We start from the raw sequence: 24,896 nt of genomic DNA, 5'->3' as shown, positions 1-24,896 counted from the left end.
CATGTCCACACACACACACACACTTACTCACAAGACTTTATGTAACACAGCTCACAGCATAGTTAACAATGAGGAGCTGAGCCCAGGAAGACTCATAGCTTGTACTAGACATGGCATTAGTGTCCTAGCTAGAGTCATTGGCCCAGGAAAAAGAAATGAAATGCCCCCAGACTGGAAATGAAGAGGTTAGGGAGCTCCTCCTTCTGTATGACATGACAGTAAAGTTAGAAAATGCTGAAGAGTCCTGTAAAGTGAAATCAGGAGTAATAAATCAAGTATAAAGTTATAGAATTTAAAAACTCAGCAAGCAAAAAATAATCACACTCTAGTGTATTTCCACACACTAATAACCTATGTTCATAAAATTAAGAGAGCTGTTTCACTGTCAGTAACATCAAAAAGAATGAAATACTTGCAAATAAACTCAGCCGAGGAGCAGAAGGTCTGGGTTTGCAAAACTGTCAACAAAGGAAAGACATTGCTGGGGAAACATCCTGCCTTCAGTGATTACAAGGAATATTGGTATAATTGTTTCATTGTCTTACTAATCACAGCTACTTATTGACTGTATGTAATTGCTATTAAATTCCTAATAGTATTCTCCATAGGGGGGGAAACCCATGTTCATACTGAAATATGACGGCGTTCAAAGTGTCAACATGGTTCCTCAGTTTAGATTTATGTATTTTACTGACTGCTTATGAGTGATGTGTTCCTACGTAGATCTGTGTACCACTGTGTTGTGGATGTTTGTGAGCTAACAGCTGGACCCACACACCCAATGGCCCATAAGCAACTACTTGAGAACAGTTGTGAGCAGTCTAGGAAGAAGCTCAAAGGACAGAGAAGGTGAGAGACTGCTTCATCAGTGTTTCCACAGGACAGACATGCACCCCTCAGCCAGGGAGATCCACCTCAGCACCCCAGAGAAGCAGATGCTCTGAGTTCCCTGCAGGAAGTTCCCAAGGCAGTGTGTGAGGAGAGTGCACTGCACAGTGGGTCTGTCAGAATCATCAGTGGCTCATCCTGTACAGTCAAGCACTGAGCATCACAAGTTCTTTACCTGGAATAACCCACCAGTTAGATGGCACCAGTGACTCTTCACCCAACGTTAATCTCTGTCTTATATATTCACTCACCCGACACTCCAACACATATACACACAATTCAGACACACTCATACACACACTCATACACACACAGAACACATAACCACATCCATACACATACAAACACACGCACTTGAGAGCAGATTCACAAATTTGTCCCGAGGGCCTGATGTAACAGTGGTGGATAAATACATGGGCCTGATGGGCCAGCTGTGGACAATTTATTTCCCGTGCAAATGAAGTTACAAGTCATCAAAAAGGCACTTCTAAGGGAAAAGTAATCTCTTGGGAAATGTCTCCAGTGTTCAAGGACATTTAAGATTCAGAGCTGGGGAGAGCAGGGGTTCTCTGGGCAGGCATGATCACCACAGAGAGCTGAGGCTAGTGAAAGACCCTGTGTCCTAAAGCAAGCTGCATGAAAACTGGATCCACACACAAGAATAATCTCTGACCTGTAAGTGCACAGGCGTGCACACATGCACACATAATCTCACACACACACACACACACACACTTACACCCTCATACACACACCCTCTTACACAAACACACACACTCATACATACACACATACACACACTTACACCTTCATACACACAGATACACACACACACATACACACATACACACACTTACACCCTCATACACACACTCATAACTAAACACACACACTCACACACACTTACACCCTCATACACACAGATACACACACACACACACATACATATACACACACACACACATTCAGACACACACACCTTTAGGAACCTAGACCATAGCTGTGAAAGCACACTAAAAATGTGAATCCTACAAGTTCTGCCAAGGATCTGGACATTTCCTATGCAGAAGCCTGTTCTACAGCAGGAAGAAAAAGGTTCATTCATTTTTAACTACCGTACATGAGTGTTTTATCTGTGTGTGATTCCATTGTGTGTGTGCAGTTCACATGGAGGCTGGAAGCCTGCATCTAAATTGTTGGAGCCACTGATACAGAAGGTTTTGAGACACCAGGCATGGTGGAAGGGGCCCTTAATCCCAGCATCTAGAGGCAGTGGCAGGGATCTCTGAGTTCCAGGCCAGCGTGACCTACACAGCAAGTTCTAGAACAGTCAGGGATACACATAGAAACTATATCTCAAAAAAAAGTTAAGTAAGGAAAAAAAACAAAAGAGAAAAGTAAAGAAAAGAAAAGAAGAGAAGAGAAAAGAAAAGAAAAGAAAAAAGAAAAGAAAAGAAAAGAAAAGAAAAGAAAAGAAAAGAAAAGAAAAGAAAAGAAAAGAAAAGAAAAGAAAAGAAAAGAAAAGAAAAGCAAACCTTGGGGATGGCAGCTGCCAGTGAGCACTGGGAATCCAACCTGGCTCCTCCAAGAAGCAGTTGGGCTCTTACCCTCTGAGCATCCCTTCAGTCCCAGAAGATGCTTTAAATGGAAGAAGCTTTTGGATTGAAGACCTTTCCACAAAATTTTAGGTTCCACTGTCACAGAGCTAAGGAGAAAAGAAAACTATCTCCACCAGAGAGTGAGCGAGAGAATGTGGGGGTGGAGGAAGAAGACAGTGCAGGCTCCAGGGATGCAGAGCCGCCCAGGAGTGATGGGAGGAGGGAATGAATGACCCTCAGGGACAGGGGTTAGGGGTGCTGATGACTGGGACAGGTCACCCAGGGAACTGACCCAGGCTGTCTTCAGACCCTTCATAAGATGTGTTTCCTTGATGTAGGTGAAGAGGCTCCAGGGAAAGTCATGAGAAGTCATCTGGAGCAGCCATCGCCCCTTCTGTCATCCTCAAGCACAGGCATCATCATGCTGCCGACATAGAGTGTCCAGGCCTTCCCACTCTGTGCCAGTCTCTGGTCCTTTGTAATCACAGGCTACTGTTTCTCTGGGTGATTCGCCCATAACATGGAATTTCTTGATCTAGAGATTTGGATAAAATCATAGTTATGTGTCCATATCAAGTACAAGAAAGAGAATAACTAGGTATCAGTAGTGGGAGTGTGAAGCTTAACTCCTGTGTATGTAACTCATCAGTGTCTATGTCAGACTGAGACAGAGTAGGAGGAGCCTGTACAGAGTGACATTCTCTACACCACCACCAACAAATAGATATATGTACTATTCTATATGACTGTATATAAAAGTAACTACTTCATAGTATAAAGTTATAGTTAATAATATTATTACTCTTATAGATTAGTTTGTGTGATACTCACTGAGTAGTCCAGCCATGGCCACATGCACACTGGAGCAGCAGAGAACTTGGAACCCGCTCGGTCCCACAGGCTGGCTGCCCCTGCAGTGTCAGTCTGGCAGTGAAAGTTGGAAGGTCCAGGCAACTGTCACTCCTGAGTCACACCCTCTGATGCAGGTTCTGGGTCAGTGCTGCTCTCCACAGTGCTCAGAGAAGCTTCTCTGTGCACATCCAGAAGCTGTGGGGGAGGAGTGTGAAATCATTATTGTTGCCTCTGACCTCTACAAGGCCAAGGCTATGGGCCCTGAGGGAACATCACTGAAGAGAGAGAGAGAGAGAGAGAGAGAGAGAGAGAGAGAGAGAGAGAGAGAGAGAGAGAGAGAGAGACAGGGAGAGAAACAGAGACAGAGACACAGTGAGACAGACAGACACAGAGACAGAGAGAGAAAGAGAGACAGAGACAGAGAGACAGAGGCAAACAGAGACATAGAGACAGAGAGACAGAGAGAGACAGAGAGACACAGAGAAAGAGACAGAGAGACACACAGAGAGAGAGAGAGTTGGGGGAGGACATGCCATGGAGGACACTGAGCCTTTGAGAAGTTTCTCCCTGTCATCTGTCTGTGTTGTTCGTTACCTAGAAAGCCAGGGAGATAAGATATTAAAATAGATGTTGTACATTTCAATTAAGAGTAAACTCTATAACTATAAAAAGATTAAATTTTACTAAAGTGATTCTAAAACTGAATTTAAATCCAGTTTCTTTGCATAACAGTATCTCCATGTAACCATACTGACTAAGAATAAGTCTGAAGTGAATTACTGAAGTTAGAATTTGATTTTCTTTTAAGTTACTTTCATTTTCTTTATCACTATTGACTGATTTAGGCAATCACAATTGACTGATTTTTTTTTTATAATTTTCTGTTTTCTATATTCTTTGTGTCTTGGGTACTCAGAGCTTCTGGGATAACTATTTCTTCAATAAGATTTACATGCCTATGTAAAATGATTACATTTTAAAATTGTTTTTATTTATTTTTTTATTTTCTATATTCTTTGTTTACATTCCAAACGATTTCCCATTTCCTGGTTCCCCCTCCCCATAAGTCTCATAAGCCCTCTTCCCTCTGCCCATTCCCCAATCAATGCCATCCCACTTCTCTGTCCTGGTAATCCCCTACATTACTGCATCAAGCCTTTCCAGGACCAGGGCCCTCTCCTTCCTTCTTCTTGGGAATGATTTGATATGTGAATTGTGTCTTGGGTATTCAGAGCTTCTAGGCTAATATCCACACATCAGTGACTGCATTCCATGTATGTTCTTTTGTGAATGGGTTACAAAATGATTACTTTTAATACAAGCTAACATTGTCCATGTTAACTAACATTAACAATGCTTTAATAAAAAGTATTGTCCAGGCAGTCTGTCATCTGCATCTTCAAGATTTTCTTAGATCAACACATTTCACCACTTTTCATTTTAATATTGCATGACACTTCAAATATGCCATTTGTCCTGCATTTATGAGTCAGTCCTATTAGCTAGTCCACAAAAAGTAAAAATTTTTCAATGACCATATTTATATAAATAACAGTGTGGACTTCAATAAAGTGTTTGGAAGATTCATTAAGCATATACAAATGTACTCTGAAAACTGATATGATTTATATTATCATTACAACATTATCTAAATACTTTGCAAAACAAGTAAACTTTGGCAAAAGATGGTAAAACTGCTATTCCCTAAGAGAGAGGAAACCACGAAATCAGCATAAGGATGAGAGCATCTAACAGTTTTTATTTGGACAGTTTCGCTCCTCCTTCCTTTAAGAAATGGTGCACAAGCGTGAGGTAAGGCAAAGCCTCCCCTGATTCTGGCTCCATTATTTTCACTCACCTGCTTCTGCAGGGTCCTCACTCTCCTAGGTTGTGGCAGATTTCAGGTCCCACTGAGGTGGAACTTGTTACTCTAGGTGGCAGCCTTAAGCAGGGGGAGCAGAGCATAAAATGAGGCAGACTGAAGTCTCAGGCAATAGCCAACTTTATTCAAAGCATCAGACCCTTGGGTTAAGCAAGGTCACATGAGCAAAGTTCACAGGACTGTACACAGTCACAGGGACGCCATGCTTGGAAACACTTCTTAGCCACACAAGTAAGCAGCAAGGTGTAATCTGGAGCAAACCTACAGCTGTTTACACCTGGGAGGGGCATGAAAGATCATTCCATGAACAGACCCAGGTTTAGGAGGAACTCAGGTTCCAAGACTTGTCTTGTTTTCTTAGAATTCCCTCAAAAGCTCTCAGAACTCTCCTCACTACTTGATTAATGGACTGTGATCTGACAGTACCTATTTCTTCTCCAACAAAGTCTCTCTCTCTCTCTCTCTCTCTCTCTCTCTCTCTCTCTCTCTCTCACACACACACACACACACACACACACACACACACACACACACGCATGCACACAACCTTTGATGGTGTTGATAATCATTGTCATCTCACTTCTAACTAAACATAGTATGATATATTAAAACCGACACTCTCCATGCCTCCTCCATCAGGATGTAACAGGTCATTGACATCAGTGACTCCATCTTGCCACATTCCTGTTCCCTTTCTCATGGTCAAGCACATGCATATCATGACACAAATACAAATAATAAGCAATAAAGTCAATCTGAAGAAATTATATAAAAATCAAGAGAAGAATCTTGGAAAACATATTAGTTCAGAAAAGAAAATGAGGGAAAGACTAGAGGAAGAGATCTGTCCTAAAATGGAGTTGACCTCTAGGGAACCAGGGCATTTCATAGAGTGAAAACTTAGAACAGGATGATTTATGATAAGGCCATAATATTAGATAACAGTTCCGGAGGATAATCTCATATAGAAAATACAAAGATGTCAAAGCACAGAGCTGAAAGTTATGCATTTCTCAGAACAGAACTGATGCCAAACGTGTTAATAGGCTTGGTGAGATGACTCTGCAAGGAAAGCCACCTGCTGCTAACTCTGATGTGGTTTCCATTCCTAGAACCTGTGGAGAGCCAGGCAGACCCAAGACTTTCTCAGAGGTCCTGATGAGAGGACAGAGGGGAACCTTAGTTCTATGTACATGTCTTGACATGGCCCATCTAGAGCCGGAGCCCTGGCCTCAGATCAGTCATTGTTAAGGTTTCTGCAGAAACAACTCTGTCCCCTGGACTGTGGTTATCAGTCTTAAGGCAGCTGTGTCTGAAAACCTCAGGTCTGCTGAGGTAAATGGAGACAAGGAGATTCTTGGGGCTCAGTGCTCAGCCAGCCTAGCCTGCCCACTTGCTAATCCCCAAGTCAGTGAATCCCTCTGTCTCAAACAAAAGATCTACAACTGCTAAAGAGCCACAGCCCTGTGAGTTCCCTGCATCCCTGCACAGGCCTGAGCACGGTGTGGGTGGGCACTACCCCTGCCCATGAGCACTCAGTCCTGCCCTTCACTACACACAGGAACAGGAAACAGAAGGACCATGTCTCAGCAGAGTTCACAACCCCTGCCTGCCATTGTAACATTTTCTCTGAAACTGATTTTTGCTGGTGTGTGTGTACATATGAATGTATATATAAACATAATATATGAATATGTGTATGTGTGTGTATATGTGATACGAGAAACTGATTTTTGCTGATGTGTGTACATATATACAAATATGTATGTATATATACATATAATATATGAATATATGTGTATGTATGTATATATAGTATATGTGCTCACACATACACATACATATATATATATATATATACATACATATACAAATATTTATATGTAATTTGTTTGTTTTTGAGTGAATATCTCACCACTGAACTCTGCCTGGCCTTTAACTCACCAGGGGTCCTCTTGTCTGCCTCCACCTCCCCAGAGCTGGGATGGAGGGCAAGGGCCACCACAGCAGCTGAGAAGTTGCTTTCATTTTGGAACTCCAGTCTTATAAACAAGAGGTCCTACATTTCATCCTCCATCAACAAGGAAAAACTCCAGAAATGGTGATTTGTACCTTTAATCCCAGACACAGGAAGATCCATAGATTTTTGAAAGCTGGCCAGTCTAGCCAAATCCAAGAACTCCTAACTTCAGAGGAGACCTTAACTCAAAAATCTAGGTGAACCTCAAGACCTGTGGACACCCAGTGCTGACCTCTGTGCTCAAAAGGCAAGAACATTGGGGTGGCAGAATTGATAAAAATAAAAAAAAAGCACAGCTGGTTGACTGGACAGCCAACAACTCACTGTGAGATAGAGGAAGTGGGGGTGGGGAGATGGATAGCTACAGCCAGAGAGGTGCTGGAAGGGTCCCTGGTGGGCAGCAGGAAGCTGGAGGCACCAGAGGTGTTGGGGTGGGGGTGGGGCTCCACAAAGGCAAGCACACTGCAGCCAGGGTGACTGCCTCTCTTTCTCTGCCTTAGGTCCAGGTTTGATCCTGGGGATAAGTCACTCGGAATGAAGGCTCATGACTGTGCTCCTGAGGAATCTGCACACCATGCACTCAGAAGCCTGGAGCTCCTGAATCTCTGTAGGCCACCTGCCTGCCCAGTGCCCTCCCCTGCTCTGCCACCCCACCCTCCTTCGCGTCACTGACCCCGCCCACCTTTCAGCCAGCCAACACCTTCCAGGCTCTCCTCTTCCTGCTCTTTTCTCTTCCTGATCTTCTCTTCCCTTGCATGTCATATCCAGGCTTCACTCCCTAGGGCGCACACAGCTGCCTTTCCTCCTGACCCCACTCTGCAGAGCACAGACTTCAGACAACAGCAGGGCTACAAGGCATTCTGCCCAGCATGGGGACCAGCCTTCAGGGGCTGTTGAGGGGCTCTAGAAATATCTGGAGAAAGGGGAACTAGAAGCCGATTTGACTACATCAAAGAAGAAGCATTGCCCTGAACTCACAGCCAAGTTTTAAAACCTTTCTGAGGTCCGGGCCATCAGCAGAACGTGACCAAGGCTTTCCCTCCCTTTCAGACAGTTAAAATCACGCCTTTGGGCGCCAGGGTCTAGAGAAGGAGCTATGGAGCTGGCTGCTGCTGAGAAGGTCCTTTTCTGCCACTTGGTCCTGCTGTGCCTGCTGTCTGTCTGTCTGTGTTCAGGGAAACAAGGTGAGTTCCAGAGATCGGATGGGGGCAGCGGGGGTGATGGGAGTGGGGGTCGGGATGGGGAGGAGGAGGGAATACAGTTTGTCTGTGTTCAAGGCTCGCCTGTGAATTTCCAAAGCCTGTGGTGGGGGAGGGGGGCAGCAGAGCTGTGTCTGTCTGGAGCTAGCCAGTGTCTCCCTGGGAAAGGAACCCAAGGGGAATCCTGGGATACAGTGTGGGAGGACAGGAACCCTCAGCCCACAGACTCTTTCCAGAAGATTCTAGATCCCAAGTTTGTTCTAGTTCTTACCCCATTCCCTCCCCAGTCCTCACCCCACCCCCTCCCCGCCCCGCTTTACCAAAATTGGTTCTCTCTTTGGGAGTTCTCTGGCCATTTTGATTTTGAACTTCTCAGTTGCTCCACCAGATTATAGCAGCTGCCCCACACATTCCCACCCCTCCCACCCAAAGTCTGTGGCTTTTGGTAAAAGAGTTCGTTCTGTGACCCAGGCTAGCCTTTAACTAGAAATTTGCACCCAGATACAAGAATTAAGGTCCTGAGCCACCACACCAAGGTTTACAACCCACTTGGTGAATGTTGACCTGCCACCCAGCTCACCTCCCTTCCCTGTCCTGCCTCACTATCCCCTCAGAAAAGGGCTTTAAGCCCTTCCTTCACTGGGTGACAACACAGTTAAATGGTGCTTAGTGGGCATGTGGAGGCTTCTGCCCCTGCCCCTGGGCCTGTCTAGACTCCTTCCCCTGGAGGCAGACCAGGTAATGGTTCATTTGGACAGAAGTCAGTCTTTCTATAAACGTCAGGTCAAGAATTATTCCAATTTGGCAAGCATGTTATACGTCCCTCTACATCAGATACTCAGTCGATTACTCAGGTTTTCTTTTTTTTCTTCTTTCTTTCTTTCTTTCTTTCTTTCTTTCTTTCTTTCTTTCTTTCTTTCTTTCTTTCTTTTTTTTTTTCAATTCTTTTTTTTTATTCGATATAATTTATTTACATTTCAAATGATTTCCCCTTTTCTAGCCCCCCCACTCCCCGAAAGTCCCGCAAGCCCCCTTCTCTTCCCCTGTCCTCCCACCCACCCCTTCCCACTTCCCCGTTCTGGTTTTGCTGAATACTGTTTCACTGAGTCTTTCCAGAACCAGGGGCCACTCCTCCTTTCTTCTTGTACCTCATTTGATGTGTGGATTATGTTTTGGGTATTCCAGTTTTCTAGGTTAATATCCACTTATTAGTGAGTGCATACCATGATTCACCTTTTGAGTCTGGGTTACCTCACTTAGTATGATATTCTCTAGCTCCATCCATTTGCCTAAGAATTTCATGAATTCATTGTTTCTAATGGCTGAATAGTACTCCATTGTGTAGATATACCACATTTTTTGCATCCACTCTTCTGTTGAGGGATACCTGGGTTCTTTCCAGCATCTGGCAATTACAAATAGGGCTGCTATGAACATAGTAGAACATGTATCCTTATTACATGGTGGGGAGTCTTCTGGGTATATGCCCAGGAGTGGTATAGCAGGATCTTCTGGAAGTAAGGTGCCCAGTTTTCGGAGGAACCGCCAGACTGATTTCCAGAGTGGTTGTACCAATTTGCAACCCCACCAGCAGTGGAGGAGTGTTCCTCTTTCTCCACACCCTCTCCAACACCTGCTGTCTCCTGAATTTTTAATCTTAGCCATTCTGACTGGTGTAAGATGAAATCTTAGGGTTGTTTTGATTTGCATTTCCCTAATGACTAATGAAGTTGAGCATTTTTTAAGATGCTTCTCCGCCATCCGAAGTTCTTCAGGTGAGAATTCTTTGTTTAACTCTGTACCCCATTTTTTAATAGGGTTGTTTGGTTTTCTGGAGTCTAACTTCTTGAGTTCTTTATATATATTGGATATTAGCCCTCTATCTGATGTAGGATTGGTGAAGATCTTTTCCCAATTTGTTGGTTGCCGATTTGTCCTCTTGATGGTGTCCTTTGCCTTACAGAAACTTTGTAATTTTATGAGGTCCCATTTGTCAATTCTTGCTCTTAGAGCATACGCTATTGGTGTTCTGTTCAGAAACTTTCTCCCTGTACCGATGTCCTCAAGGGTCTTCCCCAGTTTTTTTTCTATTAGCTTCAGAGTGTCTGGCTTTATGTGGAGGTCCTTGATCCATTTGGATTTGAGCTTAGTACAAGGAGACAAGGATGGATCAATTCGCATTCTTCTGCATGCTGACCTCCAGTTGAACCAGCACCATTTGTTGAAAAGGCTATCTTTTTTCCATTGGATGTTTTCAGCCTCTTTGTCGAGGATCAAGTGGCCATAGGTGTGTGGGTTCATTTCTGGATCTTCAATCCTGTTCCATTGATCCTCCTGTCTGTCACTGTACCAATACCATGCAGTTTTTAACACCATTGCTCTGTAGTATTGCTTGAGGTCAGGGATACTGATTCCCCCAGATTTCCTTTTGTTGCTGAGAATAGTTTTAGCTATCCTGGGTTTTTTGTTGTTCCAGATGAATTTGATAATTGCTCTTTCTAGCTCTGTGAAGAATTGAGTTGGGATTTTGATGGGTATTGCATTGAATCTGTATAGTGCTTTAGGCAAAATGGCCATTTTAACTATATTGATTCTGCCGATCCATGAGCATGGGAGGTTTTCCCATTTTTTGAGGTCTTCTTCCATTTCCTTCTTCAGAGTCTTGAAGTTCTTGTCATACAGATCTTTCACATGTTTGGTAAGAGTCACCCCAAGATACTTTATACTGTTTGTGGCTATTGTGAAGGGGGTCATTTCCCTAATTTCTTTCTCAGCCTGCTTATCCTTTGAGTATAGGAAGGCCACTGATTTGCTTGAGTTGACTTTATAACCTGCCACTTTGCTGAAGTTGTTTATCAGCTGTAGGAGCTCTCTAGTGGAGTTCTTTGGGTCACTTAGGTAGACGATCATGTCGTCTGCAAATAATGATAGTTTGACTTCTTCCTTTCCAATTTGTATCCCTTTGACCTCCTTATGTTGTCGAATTGCCCGAGCTAGTACCTCAAGTACAATATTGAAAAGATAAGGAGAAAGGGGGCAGCCTTGTCTGGTCCCTGATTTCAGTGGGATTGCTTCAAGTTTCTCTCCATTTAGTTTGATGCTGGCTACCGGTTTGCTGTATATTGCTTTTACTATGTTTAGGTATGGGCCTTGAATTCCTGTTCTCTCCAAGACTTTAAGCATGAAGGGATGCTGAATTTTGTCAAATGCTTTTTCAGCATCCAATGAAATGACCATGTGGTTTTGTTCTTTGAGTTTGTTTATGTAGTGGATTGTATTGATGGATTTCCGTATATTGAACCAACCCTGCATTCCTGGGATAAAGCCTACTTGATCATGGTGGATGATCGTTTTGATGTGTTCTTGGATTCGGTTGGCAAGAATTTTATTGAGTATTTTTGCATCGATGTTCATAAGGGAAATTGGTCTGAAGTTCTCTTTCTTTGTTGGATCTTTGTGTGGCTTTGGTATCAGCGTAATTGTGGCTTCGTAGAAGGAATTGGGTAGTGTTCCTTCTGTTTCTATTTTGTGGAATAGTTTGAAGAGTATTGGTGTTAACTCTTCTTTGAAGGTCTGGTAGAATTCTGCACTGAAGCCATCTGGTCCTGTGCTTTTTTTGGTTGGAAGACTTTCTATGACTCCTTCTATTTCTTTAGGCATTATGGGACTGTTTAGATGGTCTAGTTGGTCCTGATTTAATTTTGGTATTTGGTATCTGTCAAGGAAATTGTCCATTTCCTCCAGATTCTCCAGTTGTGTTGAGTATAGGCTCTTGTAGTAGGATCTGATGATTTTTTGGATTTCCTCAGTTTCCGTTGTTATATCTCCCTTTTCATTTCTAAGTTTGTTAATTTGGATACTTTCTCTGTGCCCTTTGGTCATTCTGGCTAAGGGTTTATCTATCTTGTTGATTTTCTCAAAGAACCAGCTCCTGGTATTGTTGATTTTTTGTATGGTTCTCTTTGTTTCTACTTGATTGATTTCGGCCCTGAGTTTGATGATTTCCTGCCTTCTACTCCTCCTGGGCGAAATAGCTTCTTTTTGTTCCAGGGCTTTCAGGTGTGTCATTAAGCTGGTAATGTATGCTCTCTCCATTTTCTTTTTGGAGGCACTCAGGGCTATGAGTTTTCCTCTTAGCACTGCTTTCATTGTGTCCCATAGATTTGGGTATGTTGTGTTTTCATTTTCATTGTGTTCTAAAAAGTCTTTAATTTCTTTCTTTATTTCTTCCTTGACCAAGGTATCATTGAGTAGAATATTGTTCAGTTTCCACGTGTATGTGGGCTTTCTGTTGTTTCTGTTGCTATTGAAGACCACTTTTACTCCATAGTGATCAGATAGGAGGCATGGGATTAGTTCGATCTTCTTATATTTGTTGAGGTCTGTCTTGTGACCAATTATATGGTCGATTTTGGAGAAGGTACCATGAGGGGCTGAGAAAAAGGTATATTCTTTTGTTTTAGGATAGAATGTTCTATATATATCTGTTAAATCTAATTGGTCCAAAGCTTCAATTAGTTTCATTGTGTCCCTGTTTAGTTTCTGTTTTCCTGATCGGTCCATTGAGGAAAGTGCAGTGTTGAAGTCACCCACAATTATTGTGTTAGGTGCAATGTGTGCTTTTAGTTTTAATAAAGTTTCTTTTACAAAAGAGGGTGCCCTTACATTTGGGGCATAGATGTTCAGGATTGTCAGTTCTTCTTTTTGTATTTTTCCTTTGACCAGCAAGAAGTGTCCCTCAGGGTCTCTTTTGATGACTTTGGGTTGAAAGTCAATTTTATCTGATATTAAAATGGCTACTCCAGCTTGTTTCCTGAGACCATTTGCTTGTAAAATTGTCTTCCAGCCTTTTACTCTAAGGTAGTGTTTGTCTTTGACCCTGAGGTGTGTTTCCTGTAAGCAGCAAAATGTAGGGTCCTGTTTACGTATCCATTCAGTTAGTCTGTGTCTTTTTATTGGGGCATTAAGTCCATTGATGTTAAGAGATATTAAGGAATAGTGATTGTTACTTCCTATCATTTTTGACGTTATTTTTTAAATTTGAATGCTTAACTTCTTTTGGGTTTGATGAAAGGTTACTATCTTGCTTTTTCCAGGGTGAAGTTTCCCTCCTTGTATTGGTGTTGTCCTCCTATTATCCTTTTTAGGGCCGGGTTTGTGGATAGATATTGGGTAAACTTGGTTTTGTCATGAAATATCTTAGTTTCTCCATCTATGGTGATTGAGAGTTTTGCTGGATATAGTAGTTTTGGTTGGCATTTGTGTTCTCTTAGAGTCTGCATGAGATCTGCCCAGGACCTTCTAGCCTTCATAGTCTCAGGTGAAAAGTCTGCTGTGATTCTGATAGGTCTTCCTTTATATGTTACTTGGCCTTTTTCTCTTACTGCCTTTAGTATTCTTTCTTTGTTTAGAACATTTGGTGTTTTGATTATTATGTGACGGGAAGTATTTCTGTTCTGGTCCAGTCTGTTTGGAGTTCTGTAGGCTTCTTGTATATTCATGGGCATCTCTCTCTTTAGGTTAGGGAAGTTTTCTTCCATAATTTTATTGAAGATATTTGCTGGCCCTTTAAGTTGTAAATCTTCACTCTCCTCTATGCCTATAATCCTTAGGTTTGGTCTTCTCATTGTGTCCTGGATTTCCTGGATATTTTGGGTTACAAGCTTTTTGCATTTTGCATTTTCTTTAACTGTTGAGTCCATGGTTTCTATGGAATCTTCAGCATCTGAGATTCTTTCTTCTATCTCTTGTATTCTGTTGTTGATATTTGTATCTCTGTCCCCTGATTTCTTCCCAAGGCTTTCTATCTCCAAAGTTGTCTCCCTTTGAGTTTTCTTAGTTGTTTCTACTTCTGATTTTAGATCCTGGATGGTTTTGCTTAGCTCCTTCACTTGCATGTTTGTGTTTTCCTGTAATTCTTTAAGAGATTTTTGTGTTTTCTCTTTCATGAGCTCAGCCTGTTGACCAAAGTTCTCCTGTATTTCTTTAAGAGATTTTTGTGTTTCGTCTTTCATGACCTCAGCCTGTTGAGCAAAGTTCTCCTGTATTTCTTTAAGTGTTTTTTGCATTTCCTCCTTGTTGGCTTTTGTATTCTCCTGGATTTCTTTCAATGATTTTTGTGTTTCCCTTGCAAGGGCTTCTACCTTTTGATCCATTGTCTCCTGAATTTCTTTATGTATGACCTTCATGTGTTCCTGTACCAGCATCATGACCAGTGATTTTAAATCCAAATCTTGTTTTACTGGTGTGATGGGGTATCCAGGACATGTTGGTAGAGGAGAATTGGGTTCAGATGTTGCCATATTGCCTTGATTTCTGTTAGTGACGTTCCTGCGTTTGCCTTTTGCCATCTAGATCTCACTGGTGTTAGTTTATCTTGTCAGTGCTAGACTCACCAGTGCAAGCTGCCCCTTCCCAGTTGGCCTCTGGTGCACAGCTTACCTCCTGCACTGCTTGTAGACAGTGTGCTGCTGCCCAGGCTGTTCAGATCCCAAAGCAGGCACCCGAAGGCTCCCGCTGGGGCCCGCTGGATTCACTGGAGCACACTGACTTCTCCCAGCTGGCCGCCCGGAAGCCCAGCTAGCCACTTGCAGGACTTGGAGATGTAATGCTGCCGCCCAGACTGATCTGGATCCGGAAGCGGAGAGAGTAGAGCTAAGGGCTTCTGCCTGAGGCCTTGCCCCAGATTGTGTCTGTGGAGCAGATGGAGCCCGTGTGCACTCCCAGGGAGTGCCGACGGTGTATGCTACTGTGACCTCCCCTGAGTTCCGCTCACTCCGCTGGGCAGCCGATCTGCCAACCGGGCTATCGCACACAAGGTTAGCCTGGCCGCCCAGTCCCTGAGTCCAGGCAAAAGCCTGGGAGGCCAAGGTCCGAGCAAAGTTCCCCTACGGCTTTGACTGTTAATTGGGTTTGCCAGGTGACTAGGATGGCGGGCGTGTGCGCCCGCGCTCCCTGAAAGCGCCGGGAGAGTCTGCTTTGCTAACAATCACCTGGGCGGGTTGACTCACAGATGGCCCACCAAGCCGCCCAGTTCTTGGGGTCAGTCCTGTGCCTTTTGGGGCCTGGACCCCCGCTTTGTTAGCCTTAGGCTATGCCTGTTACAGGTCTGCCCGCCTGAGCTCTCTGTCGTCCTGCAGGCAAAATGGCGGCGGCGCGCTCGCAGGCCTGGGCAAAAAACCTCCTGGTTGGGTTGGCACCCCGATGGCCCCCCGACCCGCCCAGAGCCTGGGTGCAGGCCAACGCCCGTCGGGCTCAGACCACCGCGGTGTTGGCCTCGGATTATGTTTGTGTACCTCAGTCTGTCCGATTCCTGGAGTACGGAACCAAGATGGATCCTCCTCTCCTGACTGGTGGGAGGCCGAGTTCTGAAGTGGCCTCCGTGCAGGAAAGGCGCCGCACAACTGCAGCTGCTTGCTGTCCGGCTGGTCAGCGAAGGTCAGTGGTCGTGGGCGCAGGGCCTAACTGGTCCCTGTGACGCCTTGGTTCCACTGCTGATGGCCCTTCAGCTGGAGCAGCCACTGCTGCCGCTGCTGCCGCCGCCGCCGCCGCCGCCCATCTCTCTTTCTTTCTTTCTTACTTTCTTCTTTTTTTTTAGTTTTCAAAACATTAAAATATATTTTAGTTTCAAAAGATTATTATAATGATGGCCTTCATTTGCCAAACTCTTATTAGACAGTAAAGAATATGTCTTATTGCTTCACTTAATTTATATAATAATTTTCAAAATTTTATATGATCATTTTTTAAATTTCGTTTAATCTTTTTCTACAGTCCAGATTTCTTCCCCCCCTTGTCCACCCTCTGACCACCCCCCCTCGCCCCCCGTCAATGAGGACGTCCCCACCCCCATCTCCCACACCACCAGACCTCTATACTCCCTAGGGCCTCAAGTCTCTTGAGGGTTAGGTGCATCTTCTCTGACAGAATCCAGATCTGGCAGTCCTCTGCTGTATATATGTTGGGTGTCTGATATCAGCTGGTGTATGTTGCCTGGTTGGTGTCCCAGTGTCAGGGAATCCAGGTTAGTTGAGACTGCTGGTCCTCCTATAGAGTTGCCCTCTTCCTCAGCTTCTTTCAGCATTTCCCTAATTCAACCACAGGGGTTAGCAGCTTCTGTTGGGAGTAAATATCTGCATCTGATACTTTCAGCTGCTTGTTGGGTCTTTTGAAGGGCAGTCATGATATTCCCCTTTTTATGAGCACACCATAGCTTCAGTAATAGTCAGTGCCAGGGGCCTCCCCTTGAGCTGGATCCCAATTTGCCCTTGTTTCTGGACCTCCTTTTACTCAGGCTGTTTTCCATTTGTGTCCCTGCAGTTCTATCAGAATGGAATAATTATGAATCTTCTTTGTCTGGAATGTTTTATATTTAATGTTTTCCTTGCCTAATGTATCTCATGTTTGTATTCTCTTGAATTTCATTAAGGGATTTATTTGTATCATCTGTAAGGGCCTCTACTACCTTCATATAGTTGATTTTAAGATATTTTTCTTGTGCTGGAATATTCAGGGCCTGGTGTGGTGCAATAGCTGGGCTCTCATGGAGACGTATTGCCCTGGCTGTTACTGATTGTGTTTTTGCTTTGGCATCTAGGCATCTGGATTTGGGATAATTATAGATATGGAGGCTGATGTATGGACTATTTTTTTTTTTTTAACCTGTGGGTGATTTGTTCCATGGTTTCTGTTTCTTCTCTAGATTTATGGAGATTACGGTGTTTGTATATTTTCTGTTTCCCTGGCCTGCTCAGCTGGTGTGTTCATGGGGAATGATTACTGGTATTGGAACTGGGATACTGGAATGAGCTGGAGAAAGGAAGGTTGGAAGAGAAGGTCTTTGTGATTCCTTGGGGTTGGGGTCAGAGAGGAAGGGAGATCCCAGATGATTTCTACCCATAGATCTGGGGAGGAGACTGTGGGATTGGATCTCAGGATCAATGGAGAAATGGAGGTCCACCTTCACCCTGCTTCTGGCCCTGGCAAAGTGATCCTTACATTAGCAGGGTCCCAGGGCACTGCTGGAGTCAGGGGCGGGGGGGGGGGGGGAGTTTGTTGAAATGAGCAACTAAAGGGGTGAGGGAGCAGCAGGGGAAGACCTGTGTGATCAACCTGAGATGAGAGCTGGGGGTTGGGACAGGGAGAGATGCTATGTGTGCTCTACTGAAAGAGCTGGGTCTGAGACTGGGGGATTGGATTTGGGGAACAGACAGGGAAGAGAAGATCTGCAGGTAGCATACCTGGGTTTTGTAGGTATGGCCTGTCAATGGTGTTTACACAAAGAGGCTTTGTCCCCGGGTAGGATCTTGGCTAGTCATCAGGAAGAAATTTTAATCATTCAAAATTGATGAACTTCACTTTGGAAAAACAACCATCTTTTTCCTTTCTTGCTTCTGTTTTCTCATTGATTTCCTGTAAAGACTTGGGTCCCTTTGGTGAGTTGTGGCTGTTTTCCTACTTTCAGAGCAGTTTTGATCACTTGAAGTTGGTGTTGAGCTGTGAGTCTTTCCAGTGTGAGTGAGCTCTGCCTTTCAGTCTGGAGATGTCCCCACTGTAGATGTTTCCTGTAGATGTCCCCACTGTAGATGTCTCCTGTAGATGCCCTCACTGTAGATGTCCCCACTGTAGATGTTTCCCGTAGATGTCCTCACTGTAGATGTTTCCTGTAGATGTCCTCACTGTAGATGTCTCCTGTAGATGTCCTCACTGTAGATGTTTCCTGTAGATGTCCTCACTGTAGATGTTTCCTGTAGATGTCCTCACTGTAGATGTCTCCTGTAGATGCCCTCAGTGTAGATGTCTCCTGTAGATGTCCTCACTGTAGATGTCTCCTGTAGATGTCCTCACTGTAGATGTCTCCTGTAGATGTCCTCACTGTAGATGTCTCCTGTAGATGTCCTCACTGTAGATGTCTCCTGTAGATGTCCTCACTGTAGATGTCTCCTGTAGATGCCCTCACTGTAGATGTTCTCACTGTAGATGTCTCCTGTGGATGCCCTCACTGTAGATGTCTCCTGTAGATGTCCCCACTGGAGATGGTTGGGCCATGTCTTAATGTTAATAGGCTTGGTGAGATGACTCTGCAAGGAACGCCACCTGCTGCTAACTCTGATGTGGTTTCCATTCCCAGAGCCTGTGGGGAGCCAGGCAGTCCCAAGACTCTCTCAGACATCCTGATGAGAGGACAGAGGGGAACCTTAGTTCTGTGTACATGTCTTGACATGGTTCATCTAGAGCTGGAGCACTGGCTTCAGATGAGTCATTGTTAAGGTTTCTGCAGAAACAACTCTGTCCCCTGGACTATGGTTATCAGTCTTATATCTTTCCCCCTCCTTCCTCAATGAAGATGCCCTCACCCCCATCTCCCACACCATGAGACCTCTAAACCCCTAGTGCCTCCAGTATCTTGAGGGTTAGGTGCATCCTCTCTGACTAAACCCAGACCTGGCATTTCTCTGCTGTATATGCGTTGGGTGCCTTATATCAGCTGGTATATGCAGCCTGGTTGGTGTCCCAGTGTCAGGGGGTCCAGGTTAGTTGAGACTGCTAATCCTCCTATAGAGTTGCCCTCTTCCTCAGCTTCTTTCAGCATCTCCCTAATTCAACCACAGGGGTTAGCAGCTTCTGTTGGGTGTAAATATCTGCATCTGAATCAGTTACATGGCTGTCGTGAATCCAGGTGATGATTCTGTCTGCCTTAAGAGTGGTGGTGCAGTCAGCACAACTACCTAAGGTCCTTTCCATGGTGGTTTCTAATGTCTAATCACAAGTACCCAGTAGCATGTAGGTAATTATGAGGAGGAGATAAAGGAGCAGCCTCAGAGCTGGCTCTCAGGTGTGGCCAGAGGGCCTTCTGGATATACGCCATGGCACTGTGGGAGTCAAATGTATGTCTAGCAGTCACTTCAGCCATTATATCTGATTTTATCTTGGGAATCATGGGAGGGGGTCTCCCATTCATCATCTCAAAGTGGGACTCATTTCCAAGGTATAGGGCATATTCCTGACCCTATAGAGGGTGAAGGGGAGGAGAGCCACCCAGTCCCCACCAGTCTCCGTGGGTTAATCTGATAAGCATCTCTTTCAGAGTTCTATGAATCCTTTCTACCTGTTCTGAACTTTGGGTCCTGTAAGTACGATGAAATTTCTAATCCACCCCAATGGTCTCGGCTATTCCCTGTGTTACTTGAGCAGAAAATGATGCAGTAAATACTAAAACCACTCTATGCTCCCAGGCAGGTACAAGTATGTGCTTTTATCCACCTTCCCAAGTGTTTTCAATTCACAAATGAATGGCACACACACACATATACACATAGACACACACAGAGAGAGACACACAGACACACACACACACACAGGCACACACACAGATACACACACACAGACACATACACACAGATACACACACAGACATACACACAGACACATACACACAGACACGCACACAGACATACACACGCAGACATACACACAGACATGCACACGCAGACATACACACACAGACACACACACTCACACACACACACACAGACACACACAGTCACACACACACACAGAGGCACATACACTGGCTCATTTTTAATACCCCTTAGCTAGCTCAATGGCTGAGCCCTGTCTAAGCCTAGGCATGGCTAACACACTCCCCCAATATTCCTGAGTCAATTCTTTCTAAATCTACATTTTACCTTTGCTGCCCTGTTTCCTTCTGGGCAGCCCTCCCATGGGGCCTCTTCCCCTTTGAACCTACATTTCAGCCTTCTCACCCTCCTGCTCCTTCCTGGTGTGCTTTGTCCTATGCCCCTCTCATAGCCTACTCTCCCCTTCATTTCTTCCCCAGGAATCCTCAAATTACCTCCTTTGCCTCCCTGCCCAGCCCTTGGCTGTTGGCAACTTTATTTCCCAATCAGAGCCAGCTGGGGGCAGACTTCCCTTAGCCTATGTGTGGGACACTGCAAACAGGCTTTGGGTAACATAGTTAGCCTGAGAACAAAGGCCACTAAAGGTGAAGGCAGGTCCATTATCAGGGCTCAACAGAGCTGGCAGACCTTATGTAGGAAGGATGTCTTCCAGCATCTTGACCACTGAGGAAGGCCTCAGTCCATCCTGAAAAAGCCACAGGTACTAAAGTTGGCCCGGATCCATGTTTGCCTGGTTTTCCCTCAGTGGAGTCCATTTCCCAATGGGCACCTGGTTTGGTACCTCTCTTGTCAGGAGCCTTTTTTTTTTTATTGGCTTATTGTCAGCATTGGGAAGCTTGCAGGGGAGGCAATGTTTCTGAATGGAGTCTGTAATGTTAAGCCAGGCCTCTGTTCTTTCCTTTCTCCATCAGCATCCTCCACACTGAGTTCTCTCTTCTTAGTGGAACCTGGTGTCATCCTTAGGGACGAATCCCTTTTCCAATGCAGTTTATAGTTTCCCCAGTCACTGTGCTCTGCTTACATCTTTCCTCCAAGGAGGAGCAGCCTGAGGCAGCCAGTGTTGCTTTAGTTGGTCCTCCTTCATGGTCCACTGCTCCTTCTTCAGCTTCATGCAGTCCATCCATTGACCCAGCTCCAAATGCAGTTTTTCTTAGAGAAAATTTGTGCTCCTTTTATCATATCCACTTTAAAGTGTTGACCTTGTTGACTTTTTGTTCACAAACAAAGTGTGAGTTCTGGGGCTGCAGAGTATTCAATTTCATGTCCATCAACCTTTTTAATGAAATGAGAAAGAACCTCAGGCAATCAAAAGGAATGAACTTCAAAAGCTTAGGTGTAGAAGTTGGAAGAAAATGTGAAGAGTTAAAAATGGTAGAGGTGTCAGTGGGGAGAAGCAGAGTGTAAGGAGGGTGAGTCAATTTTCTCTGTTTCTCTCCCCTTTCCGTCTGCCCCTCACTCCCTCATTCTCAGTCCACCCTTCCATAAGGATTTTCTTGGTTTCATAGGTACAGACTTTCTCTGAGTTCCTTGCTCACCACCCCTAACCTCACTGCATGTTTCCTTCACAGAGGCTGCCTCTCTTTGCAACAGCTTCAACGTTGTCAAGTCAGAGTCTGGACATTGGAGAAATGAAGTCCAAGGCCTACTGAACAGACAGACTTTTTTTCTCTACAAGGATAACAAGTGTCATGCCATTGGTGCTCATGGGAACAGCCTGAATGCCACAAAGATCTGTGAAAAACAGGTTGACACACTGAAACATGGAGGTGACATTTTCAAAGGGATGCTGCTTCAGTTGTGGGGGGAATTTAACACAATCAGAGGTAAGTTTCAACTGGTCCCACAGGGCTGGAGATGTAGCTCAGCATACACTGGGTTTTAGAGTAAATCCTCACTGCTACAAAATAAGTAAAAGAGCATATCAAACACCCCTCCATTGGAATCAACAGGGTGAGAGATTAGGGACATTTACTGTTTTAATGGAGAAACAAAAAAGAATCACTGTTAATCCTATCTAAGTCACGCAGTAGCAAGAGCAAATGTGGAGGGTAAAGCAAGGTCAGAGGATGGGAAGGGAGGGTGGGTTGGCAGACAGGATTAACTAAGGCCAGAAGCCAATCTCTTTTCAGTGGGCACAGAGCCTCACACTCTGCAGGCTGACATCTGTTGTCAGTATGAAGGAGACAACCGTTTCAGGGGATCCAGTGTTGTTAGCCTCAATGGAAAGAATATGCTCCATGTTGACACAAGTACTGGAAACTGGACTGAACTGGATCCCAGATTCAAGAAGATGATGGCTATGTGGAAGAAAGACAGGGATATAGCTGCCTTCTTAGACAAGACTTCACGGGGTTACTGCAGGACCTGCCTTGAGGAGCTCAAGTCACACTGGAAAGACCATCCGGAGCCTACAGGTGACTGGGAAGACAGGGAGAAAGTTCTCTGCATGTCTCATGGTGAGAGTGGATCTGGAAGGAGTGAGGAGGAAAGTGTGTGCCACGAATATCAAAATACAAGTATGCAGGCATGACAATCTCAGTGATCCAATGTGCTGTGTTTAGAAAAGTCTTGCTTAAACATAGAGACCCACAGCAGATATTCTATGCAGAGAGTAAGAGGCCTTGGAATAGTCAGCCCTAAATGGGATGTCTTCAACAAATCCCTTCTTCCAGTGCTCAGGGAAGGCTGTGAAGGGGGAAACATAATGAATGTAAGAGCCAGAGGGCATTGAGGACCCCAAGGAGGCAAGGCCTGCTGAATCCACAGCATCAACACAGATGTGAACTCATAGGGACTGACGCAGCATGTGCAGGGCCTGCACGGGTCTGCACAGGTGCTCTGAGCCCATGTTCTGGGTTCCAGATTAATGTTTCTGAGATTCCTGACCACAGGAACAAGTTTGTCTCTGACTCTTGTTTGTGTGGTCTCTGGGCTGTTTTCCTTCCATTTGTCTATATTGTTGGTTTTCAATGTGATAATTTTTGTCTTATTGTCTTACATATTTTAAAAAATGAAAAAAATGAATTATTGTGAACCTAGCCACCAAGGTGAAGGTTAACAACAAACTATCCTTTATACCTGCTGCAAAAGGGAAAATAATTTTTGTTCAGTGGAATAGCTCTGAGAAAATGAATTACTCCAGGGAACATCACATGATCATGGGTAGGGAGAAGGGAGGAGAGGATCTGGATGAACTTGGGTGAGAAGAATATGGTCTAAATATATTTAAATTAAAAAATAGTTTCAAGCAATAAGAAAAATATTTTTTAAAATTACTTATAAGTGATAGTTATGAACCCAAGGACAGTCATATATTACATTTAATGCTTGAGAAAAAGGAGCTTTGCTTTCCTTCCAGATTGTTATGACAAGGAGCCCAATGTTCCACCTCTGAGCTAGAGTCTCTTCCCAAGGACCAGCAATTACCAATAGCTGTAGGCTCTTAGATGGGCTTGTGAAATCGAGAATAACGAACATGATTCCAATAAACCCTGTGAATGACAGAAATGACAGATTTAAAAAAACATATTGTTCTATTTTTGTGAATTTCTCTATTTTCTTCTTCACAGAGAAGGTAGCTTTCAGACTCCTCTTCACTTGTTTTGTCTTTAATTAGTAAAGTCGAGCAACATCTGTGTTGGCTAACCATCTATCTGCTTTCAAGATCTTTGGGTTCTATTGGCCATGCCCCACTTCTGCAGTCAGGCCCCAGGCTGTTCCTTCCTCCCTTCCTCCTCAGTGGACCACTGTCCTTGATATGACTGCTCCTGACAGTCAGTATGATGGGATTTTTCTGTTCCATATCTGCTGGGACCCAGGAATACAGTGTCCTAACTCCACCCCCAGCCTTGAGCCATCAGCATCAATCCTGAGCTTCCATCAATGCTGGTGTCCTTCTCAGTGGTCATTCTCATTGTCCTTCTCAATATGGCAGCTCCCTCATCCCATAGAGCAACACGGACTCTGCACATTTCCTGGAACTCTTTGCTGTTCCATTCTTTCAGGTACATGAACATCTCTGAGATGTTTGGTCAGCGCTCTTCAACTTCTATACTTTGTCATCTTAGGTTTTCTCTGTCTTGTACTGAGGTCAATCCTCTGACCAGTTCCAGGAAGACATTCCCAGAAGGCTGCATTAGGTCTAAGGGATTTGGCATTGTGTTGTTCTAGATTCATTCTGTTGCTGTGATAAAACACTCTGGCCAAAAGCCATTTAAAGGGAAATGTTGTCTTGCTCAGTGTTCTGTTGCTGTAAAGACATACTACTGACTATTGCATCTCTGATAAAAGAGAGCATTTAATTGAGGCATGCTTGGGTTCTAGAGCTTTAGGTCATTATCCTCATGGTTGGGATCATTGTGGTACATAGGCATTTATGGTAGCTGACAATTCCACATCCAGATCCAAAGGAACAGGCTCTGGGTTAGAAATGTGCTTTTTGAAACCTCAAAGTCCTTCTCCTGGGATTCACGTCCTCCTAAACAGTCATAGCTACTCTTAACATGCCACACAACCTCCTCTCATAGTGCCACTCCCTTAAAACCCAGCATTCAAATATTTGAGTCTATGGGCGCCATTCCTATTATAACCACTGCCTTCCACTCCCTGGCCCCTATAGGCTTATCCGCCATATCACAATGTAAAACTGCATTCAGTCTGCCTTCAACAATTACACAGTCTATCACAGTCTCAATCCCTTCTAAAAGGTCAAAATCACTTAAGACTCAATGCAACCTCTTCACAGTAATACCCTGTAAGATTAAAATGAAAATGCAGATCCATACTTCCAACATACAATGGCAGAGATTATACAACTTCATTCCAGAAGGGAGAAAACAGATCATAGCAAGAAAATACTTGACTAAATTAAAGTGGATGACCAGCAGGTCAAACTTCAAATCCTGCATCTCCATGTCTGATGGTCAAATGTTCTTCTGAATGCTAAATCCTATCAGCTTTGTTTACCTGCAAAGGACTTCTGTCCCTAGGCTGGATCTCCTCTTGTTAGCAGATCTCCATGGCAGGTGTCCCATGACT

At 44.3% G+C, this 24,896-nt stretch overlaps 2 protein-coding genes across 8 annotated transcripts in view; both read left to right on the top strand.

The window, feature by feature from the left end:
• LOC127674161 (UL16-binding protein 1-like) overlaps window positions 1-24,896 on the top strand; it is a 564,502-nt gene that overhangs the window by 156,124 nt on the left and 383,482 nt on the right. For 5 of the 7 annotated variants that reach the window (XM_052170013.1, XM_052170014.1, XM_052170012.1 and 2 more), the window contains exons 2-4: window positions 8,361-8,424; window positions 21,450-21,682; window positions 21,974-22,273. In XM_052170013.1, the coding sequence (XP_052025973.1) occupies window positions 8,361-8,424; window positions 21,450-21,682; window positions 21,974-22,273 (597 nt within the window). Of the gene's footprint in view, window positions 1-8,360; window positions 8,425-21,427; window positions 21,683-21,973; window positions 22,274-24,896 lie in introns of all 7 variants that reach the window. The other 2 variants (XM_052170017.1, XM_052170018.1) reach the window with 2 other exon arrangements.
• The window catches only part of LOC127674162 (UL16-binding protein 1-like), a 231,608-nt gene continuing 214,640 nt past the window's right edge, over window positions 7,929-24,896 (top strand). Inside the window, exon 1 of the mRNA XM_052170019.1 lies at window positions 7,929-8,243. The gene's annotated coding sequence lies outside the window, so the exon portion shown is untranslated. The remainder of the gene's footprint in view (window positions 8,244-24,896) is intronic.

This window comes from Apodemus sylvaticus, chromosome 23, assembly GCF_947179515.1.
Source record: "Apodemus sylvaticus chromosome 23, mApoSyl1.1, whole genome shotgun sequence".
Classification (NCBI taxonomy): domain Eukaryota; kingdom Metazoa; phylum Chordata; class Mammalia; order Rodentia; family Muridae; genus Apodemus; species Apodemus sylvaticus.
The sequence above is the reverse complement of the archived record's forward strand: the minus strand, read 5'-3'. Positions and strand labels throughout refer to the sequence as shown.